At 46.9% G+C, this 22,558-nt stretch overlaps 1 protein-coding gene across 1 annotated transcript in view; it reads left to right on the top strand.

Moving 5' to 3' along the window:
• si:ch211-234p6.5 (uncharacterized) overlaps positions 1-22,558 on the top strand; it is a 99,811-nt gene that overhangs the window by 59,135 nt on the left and 18,118 nt on the right. The window contains exons 11-13 of the mRNA XM_060920874.1: positions 1,894-2,002; positions 3,391-3,446; positions 7,614-7,718. Coding sequence (XP_060776857.1) covers positions 1,894-2,002; positions 3,391-3,446; positions 7,614-7,718 — 270 coding nt within the window. The remainder of the gene's footprint in view (positions 1-1,893; positions 2,003-3,390; positions 3,447-7,613; positions 7,719-22,558) is intronic.

Below are 22,558 nucleotides of genomic sequence, written 5' to 3'. Positions count from 1 at the left end.
ACATTTAACACAGTCAAGCACAAGACTCCCTTATCCATCCTCATGAAACTTGGAATTTGTGGCACAGCATGGCAATGGTTTGCTTTCTACCTGGAAAGTTGGTCATATCAAATGATGTGGTTATGGTCCATATCCACATGCTCCACACAGACTCTCTCCAGGTGTCCCACAAGACTTGGTCCTTGGTTCTCTTCTATTCTCCCTCTACACTTAATCTCTTGGTGAGGTCATATCCTCACATGGGTTCTCATACCACTGCTATGTGGAGGACACTCAACTCATTCTCTCCTTCCCCCCTTAGACTGATGTTTCTGCTATCATCTCAGCATTTATAGCAGACATCTCATCATGGATGGGAGCTCATTACCTGAAACTTAATCCCAGCAAAACTGAACTGCTGCTCATCCCAGGTGATTCATCCCCACATGCTAATGTATGATCTCCCTGGACAAATCTCTGATCTCACCTTTGGTCACTGTACACAATCTTAGGGTAACCATGGGCAATCAATTGTCCTTTTCCTCTCACTTTGCTAATGTGCCACAATCATGTCAATTTCTCCTTTACAACATTGGAAAGATTTGTTCATTTCTATCTATACAGGCCACTATGGTGCTTGTTCAGTTCCTTGTCATTTTGGGACTGGGCTATTGCAACTCACCCTGGCAGGTCTGCCTCTGGGCACCATTTGACCTCTGCAACTGATCCAGAATGCAGCTGCATAATTTGTTTTCAACCTTCCCAGGTTTTTCCACACCATCCAAATGCTACACTCCCTCCACTGGCTTCCTGTAACTGCTGCATCAGACATAAAACATTGAAGCTTGCCTACAAATCAGAAATAGATCAGTACCCACCTACCTCAAAGCACTTATCTGACCCTGCATTGCACCACACTCCTTCCAATCCTCTAGCACTTCTCAACTGGTCCCACCATCTCTCAAGGTACAAGGCAAGTATCAAGACTCTTCTCTGTTCTGGTGCCTAGGTTGTGGAATGAACTTCCCCTTGATGTCCAAACAGCTGAGTCACTGGCTGTCTTCAAATAACATCTAAAGACCGGCCTCTTCCTCATCTCATCTCATCTCATCTCATCTCATCTCATCTCATCTCATCTCATCTCATCTCATTATCTCTAGCCGCTTTATCCTTCTACAGGGTCGCAGGCAAGCTGGAGCCTATCCTAGCTGACTACGGGTGAAAGGCGTGGTACACCCTGGACAAGTCGCCAGGTCATCACAGGGCTGACACATAGACACAGACAACCATTCGCGCTCACATTCACACCTATGGTCAATTTAGAGTCACCAGTTAACCTAACCTGCATGTCTTTGGACTGTGGGGGAAACCGGAGCACCCGGAGGAAACCCATGCGGACACGGGGAGAACATGCAAACCCTGCACAGAAAGGCCCTCACTGGCCATGGGGCTCAAACCCGGACCTTCTTGCTGTGAGGCGACAGCGCTAACCACTACCCCACCATGCCACCCCGGGTTTAGTTATAAAAAATAAAATAAAAATCCCAAATTTTAAACAGCATTAAATCCTGTAGGTAGTGACTCTGACAAGAGGAAATGATCCACCAAAAGTCACTAAAGAGTTACTAAACCAGGGATGAATCGGAGAGAAAAAAAACAAGGCAATAGTAATGCTCAACCTGATGCTACCACTACCAGGCTTCACACTGAGGATGGTGTTCTCAGGGTGATGAGCAGTATTGGATTTGTGACAAATGTAGTACATTCTATGGAGGCCAAAAAGATTTTACAAGATTATCTTGTGTTTCTACTCACCACTCTGCCATTAAGCCTAGCTTTTAGAAAGGTCCAGGCTATAATGTTTTCACATGTGGTAGATCATATTCTCTCTCTCTCTCTCTCTCTCTCTCTCAGGAACGCTCCCTGGCTCAGAAGCAGATCTGGATGATGGATGATATTCTGAGTGGTTTGAAGCCCAATAAGAGTCGATTTAAAGCACTGATGGCTTTACACACACCAACAAGTGAGTGATCAGGACCATGACAAGGCACTCAACTCTGGACATTGGTATAAACATGGATGTGTAAGTGACTGCGACAATGGATGTGACTGTGCATGTGACCGTGGGCATGAACTTGACTATAAGATTGGCAGTGAATGTGGGATGTGATTCTAGGTGAGAATGTGACTATAGGAGTGGATGTGACCATGGACATGACTCTGGGTGTGAATGTGATTGTAGGCATGGTCATGACCATGGATGGGACTGTGGTCACGAAACTGACTGCAGTGTTGGGCATGACTGTGGGATGTGATTCTTGGCATGAATGTGACTGTCAGAGAGGTTGTGACTGGGATGTTTTTCTGGGTATGAATAAGATTGTGGGAGAGGGTGTGACTGTGGGATGTGATTCTGGGTGTGAATGTGACTGTAGGAGTGGGCTTGACTGTAGGATGTGATTCTGAGATCGAATGTGACTGTAGGAGTGGGAGTGACTGAGATGTATTTCTGGGTGTGACTGTAACTGTAGGAGTGGGCATGACTGGGATGTGATTCTGGGTGTGAATATAATTATGGGAGTGGGCATGACTGTGGGACATGATTCTGTAGATATGACTGTTGGAGTGAGCCTGACTGTGACATGGAATTGTGGGTGTGAATGTGACTGTGGGAGTAGACACACCTCTGGAGGTGACTGGATGTGACTGTTGATGTGAACATTACTGTCAATGTGGATGTGACTATGGTATGTACATGACCATAAACATGAATTTGGGTTTGGACGTAACTGTGGGCATGACAGTGGACATGACTTTGGATGTGACCATTGACATGGATGTGATTCATGAGAAAGCCTGCATCACATAAAATAATATGATACTTCTCATTTACATAAACCCTCTGTAACACTTCAGGGGTATTGGGAGACTTAAGGTTGGAGATAGGTGGGGTACTTTGGCTTCATTCACTTTACTTTCAACTTTTGCATTTCAGACTGCTTCACAGTCTCAGTCTGAGACATACAAACAGACACACAGGCACATATGCATACAGCTCTGTCCTGGACCTCAATCTCTCCCTCCTCGCAGCTCTTTCTCTCCTCTTTTAAGCCATCAGTTGTCACTGAAATAGAAGACGAGTACATACAGTCATCACCATTAATCAGTCCCGGTGTAATTGCTTTGTCACTCGCCTCTCACGGCTTCACACTCCATTCACAAACCGACACTCAACCACACCACTGCCTCCACACTCAACCAACAGTTTCTTGTGGTCCTTGCCTCATTGGTATTGCTTTTGCAGGATTTTGACATGTCTCTGTGTTACATGACGAAAAACAGCACATCAGCCCAGTGTGACCCTAATTCTATGACATTAGTAAGTTCTTATCTGCTTTATTCCTCTCTCAGTGTTTCCACTCCTTCACAACTCATCCCACCATCCAGAGGAAAGTGTGCACTTCTGGGTGAGTTGTGCGTGCATGTGTGTGTGTAAGTGAACTTTATTTTCATTGTGAAATTGTGTTTCTCCTAGCTGCATGTGCCATGAAAGATATAACAGACATAAACAGATAAACTAAGACCTAACAAATATTGGTAACCCAGCACAAGCAAGCAGCCGTCCATTCCTGCAGCCATGACGGCGCTGGTCGCGCACCCGCTTGTCACACTGGGGGTAAAAGCGGCGACCGTGGGAAGTAGGGGAAGGAATGCAAGAGCGTCTCACTGCAGTGATCTTCAGGGGGAGTTGTTGTTCCAGCAATGGCCTTGGCCTAGGCCAGTGCTGTCTGAGTGAGCCAAAAGCAGATAAGATTGGGATTGTTTGGTCTTGGGGCGAGTAGATGCGTTCTTTTACACGACTACTCTGTTTGTCCATTCTGGTCTCCGAATCAATCTATTTCCTTTGCAAAGCCAAAAGCTTCTCCATGATGTTATCCATGTTGCGGTTCAAGTTCTGAATAGCCACAGTCTGAGTGCTGACAGCTCTGCCCACCGCTTCAATCATGTCGGGCAGCTTTATGGGGCTTTGGACAGCTGTCACTGTTTTCTGATTTCCTCGATAAACCAGGGCAATGCCTAATCCAATCAGCAAAAGACCTGTAATCATGGTTCCGAATAGGTAGATGTCTTCAATGTCCTCCACAGAAAGAACCACCAGGCACATGACCCGCCACTTCTCCCATGTGTCCATCGTGTAGCCAGCTGTAAACGTTCTGGCAGGACAGGCTAGTTCCCCCGAACCCAGGCTTCTCATCGAGAAAATTGTGTCAGTTGCGTTAGGAGACCAGTTTATCAATTCTATGATTTTTTAGTTTGGAGAGCAGTGCAGAGAGAGTCTCTCAAAAGTATAGACAGTAGACAGATGAGACATGAGGTGCAAAGCAGGGAAGATAAGGGAGAGGAGAGGCAGAGAGATGCAACCGCCTTCCGTGAGAGCACGGAGAAAAATGGCTGAAGTGCCCTTGAGCAAGGCACTTAACTTCTTCCCAATTGCTCCCCAGGCTGCTCTGGGTATACTGTACATCACTCTGGATAAGAGTGTATGCTAAATGCCATTAATATAATTAAATGTAGGAATGTAGATCTTCTTCTGCCCAGGAGCAAACAGTCACTGTCACAGACCCAGCTGTTCAGAGATCTTCTCCTTTCAACTATTCCCATTATGTGTCACCACAGCAGATTTGTTCCACATATTTGATTTGGCATAGGTTTTACACCAGCTGCCCTTCCTGACACAACACTTCCCAATCTATCTGGGCTTGGAACCAGCACTAAGGCAACATCCACACGACAACAGCAACGAGATGTTATTTAAAAATATATCGCATCCAAATGGGCAACGATCAGTAAAATATCAGGTCCATATGGCAACGCAACGCTTGCTGAAAATGATGCAATACACATGCCACACCTCTAGGGGCGCTGTAAGACGGTCCCTTCAGAGACACCAGAACAATAGAAGAAGTAAGGACGCATGCGCATAAACTATTATGTGCGAGACTTCATATTAGCCACAAAGTCAGGAAAATCTGTTCGTAAAATTACATTATAATGACCAAATACAATGAAAAGTATTTTTCCAGTCTCACCTGTGAAAGGTAATCCCATGTGATCTCGTTTGGACGGCAAACCTGTTGGTACAGTTAAACGCAGCTAATCTTTATTCTCCGCTTTGACCTATCCAATATGGCGGCGAGGATGACGTATGATTCTACGTGGAAGGCGGCGTCTTTAATGGTCCGGAATAAATTGAATACTACACATTGATGGATTAATTTGTTGTTTCTCACCTGTGAAAGGTAATCCCATGTGATCTCGTTTGGACGGTAAACCTGTTGGTACAGTTAAAGGCAGCGCATGAATCTTTATTCTCCGCTTTGACCTATCCAATATGGCGGCGAGGATGACATATGATTCTACGCGGAAGGCGGCGTCTTTAATGGTCTGGAATAAATTGAATGCTACACGTTGATGGATTAATTTGCTCCTCTACGCCCTTTTTGAGGAATGTATTATAGGACTAAAACCAACATCTGAAGAGGTGAGATCGCTCCTTTTTTTTTCCCTATTTTTGCTGGCGGGATTGACTCTGCCCTAAGGGCAGAGTCTCTCTCTCTCTCTCTCTCTCTCTCACTTTGCACCATTACACAATAAATATTCACAGTGAAAATATTTTTAAGCGCGTTTCATGAACCAAGTTATAGGATTTGTTGACAACTCGCATCGCATCGCAATGAGAAGATCATTGGCACTACTGGTGTTAAGAATCAGACCATTTCATAAATGAATATTTTGCTGTAGAGCTGCAGTGTTTGTACAATTGCATGTTTTTGCTTCACTATTACTGTCACTATTCTGCTTCTTGCATTACTACTGTGAACTAACACTGAACATAATAATAATAATAATAATTATAATAATAATAATAATAATATCCAAGCTCATGTTTCACTCTCACTAGTGCTCTGTAAGGCTTTTTCCTGGTGATATTCGTTACACTTCTACCCGGCGTGAAGCTCTCACAGTCATGTGGTTGTGACATCATCATAAACAAATCCGTTCTACTCATCCAGACGACTTCACAATGGCAACGTTGCCAGATCTTTCCACTCTGGAACCCGTTCTCAAAAAGATTGCGTTTTGGGCACCCAAAACGCCGGTGCCGTGTGGACGCCAGGCCTAAACAATAAGCAATTGTATCGGAGTCACCTGAATCCATTGCCGTGTGGACAGGGCCTAAGTATGCACTGGCTTGCATAATCCCTGTGGCTGGGTATCTAATTTGCATGTCTTTGAACTGTGGGAGAAACTGGAGTGCTTACAGGAAACCCACACAGACATGGGGTTAACATGCAATAATGCCACACAGAAAGGCCCCTGTGAGGTTGTGATGTTCAAACCTGGAACCTTCTTGCTGTGTGCTAACCACTACCATGTCACCCCACACAGCCTTTCAAAGATCTTTCTCAGTTTATTGTCATACAAACATGAGTATATATTCACATTCAAGGATATGTTATAGCTATGTGATTGGATGATAGTGATTTAAGAAGTTGAGTTGTCTGTGTGACAGAGCAACTTTAATGGACGATGAAGCATTACATCACTGGTTTAGACTGCACTAATTGATGAAAGAAGAGAGACCTTATGTACCATTGCATCACCCATCAGGATCATAATCTTATGAAAGAAGAAAGACATTATTGGTCAACATAACCTTCATTAAGCAGAGAGCAGAATGTGTGAGCAAATATAAATCTCAAGCATTTAACTAACCAAAACAAGTAGCTATCAGACCAGCCTGTACCAGTTTCAAGCATGCTAAACATGTATTTCTATCAGTATGGATAGTGCATCTTTTGGGGGAATATATATGGCCATGATATAACTGGCTGTGAATTCCCTTGGCAAATAAAACAGTCAACATTTTAGTATCAGGAACTTTATGTTTGGACAACAATGGCTTGAGACAAATTCAGTATTATTGCACCATTTGTTGTTAATGTAAATGCACACAGCACAACCCTGAGATTTACAACTGAGAGCATTGCTTCTGTCTGAATCTAATGTTGTTAGTCCATCCACGCTAATGGCGCTATTTGGAATAGACGACTTTAGCCATGTCTCAGTGAAAATTAATGTTGGGTGGTTAAATCCAGTCTTAAATCAACAATTTTCTTTTCCAGGGAGTAGACATTAGACAGCAGAGTAGTCTGTAGGGGTTAGCCTTTAGTCAGGTACAGATATCTGTTCAAGTGAGGCATTTATGTGGCTGGTTGCACTGCTTGCGTTGCTTTCTGTGGTAGACAGTGATGGTAGGAGAGTCTGCTGCTTGCCAGCATAGAATCCCCAGATTGCAGAGTAGTTTGAGTCCAAAAGGCAGTAAACAGATAAACTGGTGGATAAGTTGTACGTGTGGAGTCCATGTAAAGTAAAGTGATTGTATAATGACTATAATGCTTCGGATTAGATGGTACTTTTAATACATATCGCAGATTACTATCAGGAGCTGGAGTGGCTGGTGCTATACAGGGTGCCACCATCTTGTGTGTGTGTGTGTGTGTGTGTGTGTGAGAGAGAGAGAGAGAGAGAGGAAAAAAAAATTAAAGGCAAATATATCTTTCTTCATGAAGGGAGAGGAGTTAGAACCACCAGCTCGCCCCCCTTTGCCTCTGGAGTTGGACAGCAACAAAGACAGCAAAAAGCTGGGGCTTGATTGGGCAGAGCCAAATTACACAGTGAGTAAATGCAGAAAAATTTTGTGTGTTTCATCCAAACCTTCTTTATTATTATTATTATCATTATTATTATTATTATTATTATTATTATTATTATTATTATTATTATTATAGGTGACAAGATGGCACCACAGATGCCTGCCTCAGTGTGTTAGTGTGCATTGTTTTGTCTTATTTTGTTCGCAAACGCAGTTCTCTGCTGCAGTACTTGGAGCTCTTTTACCAGAGAAGAACGCAAGAACATCACAACAACAACTCCAGCAGATTTATTTCCCACTTTTCTAGTATCATTGCTGGAATTCTTGGCCAATCTGGTCAAAGGTGCTCTCACCTTTGCTAATTCAGAGAAACACCAGAGGAGAGGGAAATGTGCTGGTGTGCTCATGCACCTCTGCTGGCATGGACTTTGCACTCTGCTACCAGTGATTTTCTCTCCAATGTGTGCTTATGATACAATAAACCAGACAAATTCCAGCTGGTGGTGGGGAGAAAGATTTTTTTTAATCTTCCATTTTATACAGTACTTCATGGAGATGTGGCTATGTGGATTGATACCAGACTCTGTGCTGCAGCTAGCCAGTTTCCAACTTTTCAGACTGGATTGTAAAACAGAATTCTCTGGCAAAATTAAGGGTGTAAGAATACATTTGTTTAAACAGTGGCTGGTGCAGTGATGTTTATGTGTTGCTGCAGCACTATTCTCCTGACCTGAAATTACTTTTCATTAATTGTAAACCTTTTTACTCCCCCTATGAGTTCAGTTCATTCATTCTGTCTGGTGATTACATTTCACCATAGGCCAACATGTAGGACGCACAGCACATGCTGGCCGACCAGATACTGGGGGTGGAGCAGACTATAGTATATTGCAAAAGTATTCATCACCCTTGGTGTTTGTCCTGTTTTGTCACATTCCATTCCCATTCCGCGTCATCCAAGACCTGTTGGTGACACTATGAAGTCTTTCCAGATAGTTCAGTCAAGCACAGCAGGCAGGAGATCTTCATTTTGCAGGCCAACATTTTCCTCAATCAGTTTCTTAAGGGTCAGCGATGGTCGACCACATCTTCATTTGTTATCTGGTTGTGATAGAAGGACCTTGGCGGCCATCTCATCATAACACATCACATGGCCAGCAAGGGCCAGATGGCGGTTATGAATGATCAATGAGATCTGTGGTAGGCCACCATAGAGTTGTTTGTTGGTGGTGTAGCGCTTCCAAGAAGCATTCAGGGCAGCATGAAGGAGGCGAGTGTAGTTTCTGTCAAGCTTTTTACTCAGGGTTTTGGTTAATGTCCATGATTCAGACCCATAGAGCAAGATAGATTCAAAACACGACTTGAAGACTTTGAGCTTCATGGCTTTTTGGATGGGGGCCTTCCATACTTTTGTTAGGGCATGAGAGGCACCCCAAGCTTGACCAGTTTGGTATTTAACATCATAGGCAGTGTTGCTGTAGCTGCCTAGATATTTAAAGTCACTGACTAGTTCAATGGCAGAACCATCGCTAGCTAGTAGATCCTGGGAATCAACAGGAGGGTTGATGAGCATGATCTTGGTCTTCAAGGAATTGAGGTAGAGACCAATTTCCTCCAGTGTTGATGTTGAAGGTGTCTGTTTCTCCTTCCGGGGTTAAGATGGTGGCCTTGGTGTTGACATACATTATCATGATTGCATCAACTATCTGGAAAGGCACGCTATAGGCCAACAAGATCTCAAACATTTTGTTGTGGTTGATCAAGTCGAATGCCATTTTGAAGTTGATGAAGGTGAGCACCACTTCTTTTTTGTGATTCTGAACCTCTTCAGCAACTTGGCAGAGAGCCAGAATTTGAGCGGATGTTGAGCGAGAAAGACGGAAGCCATGCTGATTGGGGCGCAAGAGCTGATCAATAATAGGGCATAGTCTATTGAGCAAAAGGCAGTTGTACACCTTTGCAGCTACTTGTGTGTGGGAGATACCCCGTAGTTGTCAGGAAAAGTGAGGTTTCCCTTCTTTGGAAACGGGACTATACCTGAAACTCCCCACTCAGAGGGTCTGTCTCTAGTTAGCGTTTGGTTGCAGAAGTTGGTAAGACTTTCCCTAACTTTGGGAAGTTTCCACAGTTCCACTGGTATTCTTGCCAGATAGCTCACGAACTAGCTTCCAAGCTTTCAGATGTTCCATATCACAGCTTGATTCGAAGGTGTGAAGAGTCTTATTGATTTGATCATCCTCACATTTGTCGTATGTCTTTGTGAGCTGAGTCTGTGCAGCTTGGATGTTCTTGGTGAACGAATGGAGAGTGGCTCATCATGCAATTGACACTTTGGGCACTAACAGGATCGGGATCTCTGGGTGGTTTTGGAGGAAGCTTCTTGGTGCCAACTTGATTGCAGATTTTCACAAATTCAGAGTAGATTTTCTGTTGTTCTGAAAGCTCAGCAAACTCTTGGGAGATGGTGGTGTCAATTATGTTTGCGAGATCAATACTTTGTAGAGCCACCTTTTCCTGCAATTACAGCTGCATGTCTCTTGGGGTATTTCTCTATTAGATCTGGACTGCAGGCTGGCCAGTTCAGTACCCGGACCCTTCTTCTACGCAGCCATGATGCTGTAATTGATGCAGTATGTGGTTTGGCATTGTCATGTTGGAAAATGCAAGGTCTTCCCTGAAAGAGACGTCATCTGGATGGGAGCATATGTTGCTCTAGAACCTGGATATACCTTTCAGCATTGATGGTGTCTTTCCAGATGTGTAAGCTGCCCATGCCACACGCACTAATGCAACCCCATGCTATCAGAGATGCAGGCTTCTGAACTGAGCACTGATAACAACTTGGGTCGTCGTCCTCCTCTTTAGTCCGAATGACACGGCGTCCCTGATTTCCATAAAGAACTTCAAATTTTGATTCGTCTGACCACAGAACAGTTTTCCACTTTGCCACAGTCCATTTTAAATGAGCCTTGGCCCAGAGAAGACATCTGCGCTTCTGGATCATGTTTAGATACGGCTTCTTCTTTGAACTATAGAGTTTTAGCTGGCAACGGCGGATGGCACGGTGAATTGTGTTCACAGATAATGTTCTCTGGAAATATTCCTGAGCCCATTTTGTGATTTCCAATACAGAAGCATGCCTGTATGTCATGCAGTGTAAGGGCCCGAAGATCACGGGCACCCAGTATGGTTTTCCGGCCTTGACCCTTACGCACAGAGATTTTTCCAGATTCTCTGAATCTTTTGATGATATTATGCACTGTAGATGATGATATGTTCAAACTCTTTGCAATTTTACACTGCCAAACTCCTTTCTGATATTGCTCCACTATTTGTCGGTGCAGAATTAGGGGGATTGGTGATCCTCTTCCCATCTTTACTTCTGAGAGCCACTGCCACTCCAAGATGCTCTTTTTATACCCAGTCATGTTAATGACCTATTGCCAATTGACCTAATGAGTTGCAATTTGGTCCTCCAGCTGTTCCTTTTTTGTACCTTTAACTTTTCCAGCCTCTTATTGCCCCGTCCCAACTTTTTTGAGATGTGTTGCTGTCATGAAATTTCAAATGAGCCAATATTTGGCATGAAATTTCAAAATGTCTCACTTTCGACATTTGATATGTTGTCTGTGTTCTATTGTGAATACAATATCAGTTTTTGAGATTTGTAAATCATTGCATTCCGTTTTTATTTACAATTTGTACTTTGTCCCAACTTTTTTGGAATCGGGGTTGTAGAAGCGAGCTATTTATAATCACATTGTCTGTTATCACCCAGATGAGGATGGGTTCCCTTTTGAGTCTGGATCCTCTTGAGGTTTCTTCCTCATGTCGTCTGAGGGAGTTTTTCCTTGCTACCATCACCACAGGCTTGCTCATTGGGATAGATTAGGGATAAAATTATCTCATGTTTAAAGTCTTTAAATTTCTGTAAAGCTGCTTTGCGACAATGTCTATTGTTAGAAGCGTTATAAAAATAAAGTTGAAAATAAACTTGATCTTTAGGTGTGCTTGGATTGTACTAGCTGGATGTGTTCAGGCCTGCTACCAACAGTCTTGATTAGGACACAGAGGCTGTGAGTTCCTACATCAGCTTATGTGAAGACTTCTGCATTCCATCACACACCAGAGTAAGTTACAACAATGACAAACCTTGGTGCTCAGCTCAGACAGCTAAGGTTGCAAAAGGAAGAAATGGTCAGGAGTGGGGACAGGGGCAGGTTTAAAGAATCAAGGAACAAGTGTAGCAAGACAGTGAGAGAAGCTAAACAACTTTACTCTGAGAAACTCCAACACCAGTTCTCAGCCAATGATTCTGCATCTGTCTGGAAAGAGCTCAGACAGATCACTAACTACAAACCTTTAGCCCCCCACTCTTTTAACAACTTACACCTGGCCAACCAAATGAATGAGTTCTACTGTGTCTTTGAAAGACAATGGGACTGTCCTGACATCATCCCCCACGATCCCACACACCACCCCCACCCCCCACCTCAGCTGCAGTCAGGACCTCTCTACAACTTCACACCTTGCAGCCCCCATCCCCCATCACAGCCACAATTCTCCATTCTGAAGAGAGATGTTAACATGCTCTTCAAGAAGCTGAACCCCCACAAAGCAGCAAGTCCCGACTCCATTTCTCCATCCAATCTGAAACACTATGCTGATCAGCTGTCTCTAGTGTTCACAGATATCTTTATCACCTCACTGGAGACATTCCATATGCTAACCTGCTTCAAAACCTCTACCATTATCCCTATCCCCCAAAACCAAGGATCACAGAAATTAAAAATGACAAACCTATCACCCTGACTTCTATGGCTGTGAACTCATTTGAGCATCTTGTGCTTTCTCATCTCAAATACATCACTGACCTCTTCCTACACCCCTTGCAGTTCACCTACAGAACCAACAGGACTGTAGACGATGCTGACAACATGGCTCTACATTTCATCCAGCACCTGGACCCCTCATGAACATGCTAGGATCCTGTTTGGATTTCAGCCAGATCTGCCTTCAACATCATCCTGGCTCTTCTGTTGGACAAGCTCTCCCAGCTGAGCATGCCTTACTCCACCTGCAGGTGGATCACTGACTTCCTGGCTGACAGGAAGCAGCACAAAACTGGGGAGAAACATCTCTGATTACTGAAGGTCAAGGTATTTTTATTTGTAATTTCAACCATAACAGTTGGTACAGTACACAGTTAAAATAAAATCATGTTTCTCCAGGACCATGGTGTTACATTGAACATCACAGGACTACAAATAAAAAAAAGTAGAGCTCTGGTTATAGGGGACTCTATCATACAGCACATGAAATTAGCTAGGCCTTTAGGGGCACCAGCAGCTTTAGCCAGGTGTATACCGGGAGCCAGGGTGCCGGACATAGCAGGTAATCATAGAGTCCTTGTCAGGTATGCGAGGGAGGCGGAAGTATGTGCAGAAGTGTTCAGTTTAATAAAGAAGAAGAAACCTTTATTCGTCACATGCACACTTTAAGCACAGTGAAATTAAGCCTCTGCGTTTAACCCATCTGAAGCAGTGAACACACACACACTCAGAGCAGTGGGCAGCCGCACCTGGGGAGCAGTCAGGGGTCAGGTACCTTGCTCAAGGGCACCTCAGCCCAAGGCCGCCCCACATCAATCTAACTGCATGTCTTTGGACTGTGGGGGAAACCGGAGCACCCGGAGGAAACCCACGCAGACACAGGGAGAACATGCAAACTCCACACAGAAAGGCCCTCGCCGGCCGCTGGATTTGAACCTGGAACCTTCTTGCTGTGAGGCGACCGTGCTAACCACTACACCACTGTGCGCATATATATATATATATATATATATATATATATATACATATGCGCAAATAGTCCAAATCGGCAGGCAAGATCAGAAATGAGAAAACAGGCAAAGGGTCAGTTGAAGTGCAAACAGTACATCAAAGGCAAAACTAGAATGAGAAGAAGAAACAGGTACAAGAATCAAGAAACCAGGTAAACAAGAACACGGGAAGCAAGTCTTGGTCATGCATACTTAAAGTAGCATATACTTCGTGATGCAACTGCATCAGCACAGTCCTTAAATAGCCAAACACATAGTTCTCTAATTGAGTTCAGGTGCGCCTTGTTCATGGCACGTGTGCTGGAGTTCACTCGGCATGCACACAGCCTGAGGCACGCCTGCAGGTGCACAAGCCACAGCATGCAGGACTGACAGTCCTCGGCAAGCACAGGTTCTCAAAGATAGTTATCCATGTAGGCACTAATGATATATCGTTAGTCTGAGGTTACTAAAAGTAACTTTGTAGAGGTGTTTAAATTAGCGAAGGCGATGTCTGATGCTGTAGTATGCTCTGACCCCATCCCAATGCAGTGTGGCGATATAGCTTACAGCAGGTTATGGTCACCGAACTGCTGGTTGTCCAGGTGGTGCTCTGAAAACAATGTGGGCTTTATAGATAATTGGGCTAATTTTGAGGGCACTGCTGGCCTGTTAGGGCGGGATGGTATCCATCCCACTCAGGAAGGTGCTGCTCTCAATTCTTGCAGCATAGGTCATAGTCTCAGAACAGGTCTAGTTAACTTCTCACAATGTAGAGCCAAGGCAAGGGAGCAGATGAACAGGCTAAACAGACTGTCTGCTAGCTACACAGAGTCGTCACTCAGGGTTCACTACATCAAGACTGTGTGACTGTTCCCTGAGCTAAACAAAAAAAGTAGAAATACACAGAGAATTTGTTCCAGTAACCCAATCAATATCAAATTAGACCATACTGACTGTACAGCTGCTGCCAGCACCTTTGATCTCAAGGTGGGGCTATTAAATATTAGATCTCTTACATCTAAAGTGCTAATGGTTAATGAACTCATTACTGATCATGAGTTTAATGTACTTTGTTTAACTGAAACATGGACTAAGCCAAATGAATCTCATCTCATCTCATTATCTCTAGCCGCTTTATCCTGTTCCACAGGGTCGCAGGCAAGCTGGAGCCTATCCCAGCTGAGTACAGGCGAAAGGCGGGGTACACCCTGGACAAGTCACCAGGTCATCACAGGGCTGACACATAGACACAGACAACCATTTACACTCACATTCCCACCTACGGTCAATTTAGAGTCACCAGTTAACTTAACCTGCATGTCTTTGGACTGTGGGGGAAACTGGAGCACCCGGAGGAAACCCACATGGACACGGGGAGAACATGCAAACGCCTCACAGAAAGGCCCTTGTCGGCCATGGGGCTCAAACCCGGACCTTCTTGCTGTGAGGTGACAGCGCTAACCACTATACCACCGTGCCGCTTCAGCCAAATGAATATATAGCATTCAATGAAATGAGTCCTCCTGGATACAGTTATATACACCAGCCTTGTCTAACTGGCAGAGGAGGAGGTGTCGTGGTTATTTATAATGATTATCTAGGTGTAACACACAAACCTGGTTATAAATTTCATACATTTGAAGTTCTTCAAACTAATATAATGTATGTAGCCTCGAAAAATAAGTCTCATCTCATTATCTCTAGCCGCTTTATCCTGTTCTACAGGGTCACAGGCAAGCTGGAGCCTATCCCAGCTGACTACGGGCGAAAGGCGGGGTACACCCTGGACAAGTCACCAGGTCATCACAGGGCTGACACATAGACACAGACAACCATTCACAGTCACACCTACGGTCAATTTAGAGTCACCAGTTAACCTAACCTGCATGTCTTTGGACTGTGGGGGAAACCAGAGCACCAGGAGGAAACCCACGCGGACACAGGGAGAAGATGCAAACTCCACACAGAAAGGCCCTCGCCGGCCACGGGGCTCTAACCCAGACCCTCTTGCTGTGAGGCCACAGCACTAACCACTACACCACCCAAGTTAATTCTGTTACTTATTATTTACAGGCCCCCGGGGCCATATTCTGATATTCTTTCTGAATTTGCAGATTTTATCTCAGACCTGGTTATTTCCTTAGACAAACTGTGGGTGGTAAAAGAGAGCAACTGGACTTGCTTGAAGATTCTTGAAGATTTCTTTTCAAGAATCTTCAAGCAAGTCCAGTTGCTCTCTTTTACCACCCACAGTTTACCATGACCTGGATGACTGAGAATCTTCACAGACATCTTCCTTTGACAAAGCTTTAGTTGTCTGAGATTTTAAATGTTCACTTCGATAACCCAGAAGACCCTTTGAAAACAGCGTTTATGTCCATTTTAGATTCAGTAGGGGTTAATCAGAGTGTCATAGGCCTGACCCATAATGGTGGCCACACTCTTGATCTAATACTAACATTCAGTTGAAACATAGAAAATATAGTCACACTTACAGAGTCTGAATTTATCTCAGATCATTATCTCATCTCATTCAAAATATGTCTGAGTAATAATATACACACCTCACCACATTACTGTATTAAACATACATTCACATCAACTACTGCACAGAGCTTTATAAATGATCTCCCAGAGTTATCAACTGTGATTGGGTCACTGTCAGCCCCTGCAGAACTTGATCAGGCAACTGAATGCTTAGAGTCAACGTTCTGCTATACTTTTAGATAATGTAACTCCTCTTAAAAGGAAAATGATCAGAGAGAAAAAATTAGCACCCTGGTATAATGATGACAGTCACACTTTAAAACAGACCAATTGAAAATTGGAATGTAAATGGAGCCAAACAAAATTGGTAGCATTCAAATTAGCTTGGAAGGAGAGCTTCCTGAAAATTAGAAAAGCTCTTAGTGCTGCAAGATCAACATATCTCTCCTCCCTAATAGAAGATAACAAAAATAATCCTAGATTCCTATTTAATACTGTAGCAAAATTAACCAGAAAAAAGTCCACTATAGACACATGCACACCTGCAGTATGTAGTACAACAATTTCATAAATTTTTTTAATGACAAAATTGAAAATATCCAACAAAAAATTCAAACTACTAATTTAAGGTCAAACAATGTAAGTGACCCTGTAGTTAACAATATAACTGCATTAAATCAGCAATTAGAATGTTTTATTCCCCTTAGAGAAATCAAATTACTTTCATTAATCTCGGCATCAAAATCCTCAACTTGTGTACTAGATCCCTTACCTACACGTCTATTCAAACAGCAGCGGGCCCACCCTGACGGTGTTCACATAATCGCAGGAGACTTTAATAAGGCTGTAGAGCTCTCTGAAGTGTGGGTGGAGCACAGAGGATGGCAGGACAAAGCTTCAGGTATTAATAGGCTTTTTATTGCCAGACTTTTCAGTATAACAGCCTACTTTTATGCTTTAGAGAAACACACACACACACGCTGTGTTCTAGTCCCGGGATGAGCTCTCCTCTGCTCTCCCTCTTCCTCCTTAAATAGGGTGCGGTTACTGGGAAGACACACAAACACAGGTTAATTACCGTCAGGTGTAGTGATTCTGCCACTCACATTCCCTGGCTCCGCCCTCCTGTCACAGACCGGTGCTTGACCACGCCCCCGCTGCCACAGACCCCCACCGCCCGACTCAGGCCGGGCGCCCGTCCGGCTCGCAGCCGACTCCCCCCCCCCCCCCCCCCCCCTTGACGGGAGAGGAAGTCCACCACGACCATCTGCACCCCCGGCCTGTGGACCACCTTGAAATTGAAGGGTTGGAGTGTCAGATACCAACGGGTGATCCGCGCGTTGGCATCTTTCATGCGGTGGAGCCACTGGAGGGGTGCGTGGTCCGAACAGAGGGTGAAAGGGCGCCCCAGCAGGTAGTAACGGAGGGCGAGGACCGCCCACTTGATCGCCATGCATTCCTTCTCAATAGTGCTGTAGCGCCCCTCACGCACCGACAGCTTCCTACTAATGTACAGGATGGGGCGGTCCTCCCCCTCCACCTCCTGGGACAACACCGCCCCCAGCCCTCTGTCCGACGTGTCAGTCTGCAACACAAAAGGGAGAGAGAAGTCAGGGGAATGTAATAGTGGCCCCCCACACAGTGCAGCCTTTACCTCAGAGAAAGCTCGCTGGCACTGCTCCGTCCACTGGACCGGATCTAGCGCCCCCTTTTTAGTGAGATCAGTCAGCGGGCTGGTGACGTCCGAATAATTAGGTATAAACCTACGATAGTAGCCAGCCAGCCCCAGGAACTGTCTCACCCCCTTTTTGGTCTTGGGCCTCGGGCAGGCCGCAATCACTGCTGTCTTATTAATTTGGGGACGCACCTGCCCGTTGCCCAAGTGGAAGCCCAGATACCGTACTTCCACCTGCCCAATCGCACACTTCTTCGGGTTGGCAGTGAGACCCACCCACGTCAGCGACCTAAGGACGGCCCTCAGGTGTTGCAGGTGCCGCTGCCAGTCGTTACTATAAATAATAATGTCATCGAGATATGCGGCCGCATAGGTGGTGTGGGGCCGGAGGACCCTGTCCATCAGCCGCTGAAACGTAGCGGGCGCCCCAAACAGCCCAAAAGGAAGTGTGACAAATTGGTGTAAGCCGAACAGTGTGGAAAAGGCCGGTTTTTCCCGGGATAATGGAGTCAAGGGGATCTGCCAATATCCCTTTGTCAAATCCAGTGTCGAGTAAACGCGAACCGTGCCTAGTCGATCGAGCAGCTCGTCAATACGAGGCATTGGGTACGCGTCGAATTTAGACACCGCGTTGACTTTTCTATAGTCCACACAGAACCGGACCGACCCGTCGGCCTTGGGTATCAAGATCACCGGGCTGCTCCAGTCACTGTGGGACTCCTCGACAATGCCCATTTTGAGCATGGCCTGAAGTTCTTCCCAAACCACCTTTTTTTTGTGTTCGGGTAGCCTGTAAGGGCGGCTATGCACTACCACCCCTGGGGGCGTCTCTATGTGGTGTTCTATGAGGTAAGTGCGACTGGGCAGGGGTGAGAACACATCCGAAAACTCGGCCTGCAACTGGGCGACCTCCGTGAGTTGGGTCGGGGAGAGGTGGTCTCCACAGGGGACCGGAGAGGTACGTGATGCCAATGTCCCTTTTTGAACCTCCGGCCCCAGCTCCACCTTCTCCGGAACTACCGACACCAACGCCACAGGGACCTCCTCATTCCAGAGTTTAAGCAGATTGAGGTGGTAGATCTGTAGCGCCCCACCCCTGTCCGTTCGCCTTACCTCACAGTCGACGTCCCCGACTCGCCGTGTGACCTCAAAGGGTCCTTGCCACTTGGCGATTAATTTGGAGCTCGACGTGGGCAACAGTACAAGTACCTTCTCTCCCGGAGTGAACTCTCTAAGGCGCGTACCCTTGTTGTACAGGCGGGCTTGCCGTTCCTGGGCCTGCCGCAAATTCTCCTGAGTTAGGTGTGTGAGCGTGTGGAGTTTTGCGCGCAGATCCATAACGTACTGAATTTCGTTTTTACTTTGTGAAGGTCCCTCCTCCCAATTTTCTCGCAGCACATCTAAAATGCTGCGCGGCTTATGCCCATATAACAATTCAAATGGGGAGAACCCCATGGAGGCTTGGGGGACCTCTCGCACTGCAAATAACAAGGGTTCGAGCCATTTATCCCAGTTACGTGCATCCTCACTTACGAATTTTTTAATTATATTCTTGAGGGTGCGATTGAACCGTTCGACTAAACCGTCCGTTTGTGGGTGATAAACGCTGGTGCGGATCGGCTTAATACCTAATAGCCCATACAGTTCGCTCAGTGTTCGTGACATAAACGAGGTGCCTTGGTCAGTCAGAATCTCTTTCGGGATTCCAACTCGGGAGATGACGTGGAAGAGGGCCTCCGCAATACTGCATGCTGAGATATTGTGAAGAGGCACCGCTTCCGGGTATCGCGTTGCATAGTCCACCAGAACCAATATAAAGCGGTACCCTCGTGTTGACCGATCTAATGGCCCAACGAGATCCATCCCAATTCTTTCGAACGGGGTCTCGATTAATGGTAGGGGGTGCAAAGGCGCTTTTGGAATGGCCGCTGGATTTACTAACTGGCATTCGCGGCACGCTGTACACCACTTACAGACATTGCCGCAAATCCCCGGCCAATAGAATCGGGCCATTATCCAGGCTAGTGTCTTATCCTGCCCTAGGTGTCCAGCCATGGGATTAAAGTGAGCCGCCTGAAATACCAATTCCCGGCGGCTCTTTGGGATTCACAGCTGTGTGACTCGCTCTTTCGTCTGAGTGTCCTGCGTCACTCGGTATAATCTATCCTTCATAATAGAAAAATAGGGGAAGGACGGGGTGGCGTTCGGCTGGAGCATTTGACCATCGATTACTCTCACTTGGTCAAATACATGTCGCAGAGTCTTGTCTCACGATTGTTCTAATGGGAAATCCGTGAGGGATTCCCCAACAGAAAGAGGAGGAGCCTGCGGCTCCTTACTCTGTCGCGGAGATGACGTAGATGGCTCTGCGACAGCAGCTCCAGCCAAAGCAACACCGGGACCTCCCCCTGTCAACTGGCAGGACCCACTCTTTACTAGGTGCGTCATTAAACCCCGAAATCCCGGCCAATCAGTCCCCAAAATTAAAGAGTGGGTAAGGCGAGGATTAACCGCCGCCTTCACTATAGATTTTTCCCCTCTGAAATATATGTGGACCGACACCAAAGGGTAGCTGTGAACATCCCCGTGCACACACAACACCTTCACCCCCTGTGCTCCCCCCAATGCCTCGTCTTGCACCAGGCTTTGGCGGATCGAGGTCTGATTGCAACCAGAATCCACCAACGCCTGATATGTAGCCCCTTGGACACTCACCGGTATGCGATATGCTCCAGCCCGATCGAGGGCAGCTTCTGGCGCATCGGGGATCCGTACCACCGCGCCCACCTCCATTGCTGCGCACTGTTGTTGCAGGTGGCCCGGCTCCCCACAGCGCCAGCAAACCGGCCCGGGCTTTCCCTCTGCACCTGTGCTCTGGGGCTCACTCACCTGAGGGGGAGGATAGACAGACACAGAAGGGAGAAATGGGAGGGCACCATGGGTGCGGCGGGCCGGCTGGGGTGGAGCCGGCCCCCGCCTCCGTGGTGGGGGAATGGGGCGAGGACGGGACACAGAAGGGAGGGGAGAAAGAGAGAGAGAAGAGGAGAGAAGAGAAGACGTCGTCAGTTGTCCTGTTGCCGGAACAGCCGCCAAATGATCCTCCGCCAGTCCTACTGCCTGATCCAGCGACGCCGGGCGGTGGCGCTGGACCCACGCCGCGGTTCCGGCTGGTAAGCGCGCGATGAACTGCTCCAGCACCACCAGATCGATGATTCCCTCAGCGTCGCGATCGTCGGCCCTCAGCCACCGCCAGCAGGCATCCCGGAGCTGCTGGCCGAACGCGAATGGCCAGCCGACTTCCTCCAACCACAGTGCGCGGAAGCACTGGCGCTGTTGTTCTGGTGTGCACCCCACGTGCTGGAGGACTGCCCGGCGAAGGTCCGCGTAGGCCAGCCGGCGGTCGGCGGGGAGCTGTAGCGCGGCCAGCTGCTCCTCTCCCATCAGGAGGGGGAGGAGGCGCACCGCGTGCTGCTCCATCGGCCACCCCGAGGCTTCGGCGACCTGTTCAAACAATGTGAGGAACGCCTCAGGGTCATCCTGCGGACCCATCTTGGTCATGGTGAGGGGACACGGGCCCGCGGCCGGGGCACTGGTGGACCCCGCCGACGCAAGGAGATGCCGGAATGCCTCGCGATCTTCCTGCTGGGCCAGCACCAGGGCTTCGAAGCGCCGCTCTTGCTCCTTTCGGAGCGTGACGAGTGCCTGGTGCTGGCTTTGCTGAGCCGTGGTGAGGGCGTGGACCAGGTCCGTGAATGGGGAGGATTCCATGGGGCTGCGAGGTTGGTGCTCCACCTTTTCCCGGGTTTCGGCACCACTGTAGAGCTCTCTGAAGTGTGGGTGGAGCACAGAGGATGGCAGGACAAAGCTTCAGGTATTAATAGGCTTTTTATTGCCAGACTTTTCAGTTTAACATCCTACTTTTATGCTTTAGAGAAACACACACATGCTGTGTTCTCGTCCCTGGATGAGCTTTCCTCTGCTCTCCCTCTGCCTCCTTAAATAGGGCACGGTTACTGGGAAGACACACAAACACAGGTTAATTACCCTCAGGTGTAGTGATTCTGCCACTCACCTTCCCTGGCTCCACCCTCCTGTCACAGACCGGCACTTGACCACGCCCCCGCTGCCACAAAGGCCAACTTGAAGACTGTACTGCCGAAGTTTTACCAAAATTTTAACTGTTCTACTAGAGGGGAGAACACTCTGGATCATGTTTACTCCATCATCAAGCATGCATACAGAGCCATACCCCTCCCCCACCTCGGCCAGTCAGACCATCTTTTCCTCCTGCTCTCCCCAGCCTACACCCCCCTCAGATGCAGAGCCAGGCCCACCACAAGGACTATCACAACCTGGCCTGACAATGCACTCTCCAAACTACAGGACTGCTTTAAACAGACAAATTGGGACTTATTTGAACACCAGGAGCTGGAGACATTCACAGGAACAGTGCTGGACTATATCAAGTTCTGCATCGGGAATGTGGCGGTGGATAAAAACATCCGGGTCTTCCCAAACCAGAAACCCTGGATGACCAGCCAGGTCCTCTCACTCCTCAGGGCTCACGATGCTGCCTTCAGGTCAGGTGATAGAGCTCTGTACAGAGCTGCTCGTGCTGATCTGAAAAGAGGAATAAATAAAGCCAAGGCGGACCACAGGCTGCACATAGAGTCCCACCTGTCCAGCAACAACACACGGGAGGTGTGGCAGGGCATTCAGGACATCACAAACTTCAGAGACTGTGATGTGCCAACAGGAGACTGGAGTGTGCCGCTAGCAGAGGAGCTAAATTGCTTCTTTCCTTGCTTTGAAACATCTCAGCAGCACTCATCTGCTCCTGCCCTGCCCCCACCACCACACAGTTCCTACACCACTC

The sequence above is a fragment of the Neoarius graeffei genome, chromosome 5 (assembly GCF_027579695.1).
Source record: "Neoarius graeffei isolate fNeoGra1 chromosome 5, fNeoGra1.pri, whole genome shotgun sequence".
NCBI lineage: Eukaryota > Metazoa > Chordata > Actinopteri > Siluriformes > Ariidae > Neoarius > Neoarius graeffei.
Note: the sequence above shows the minus strand (reverse complement) of the source record. Positions and strands in the feature narration are given on the sequence as shown.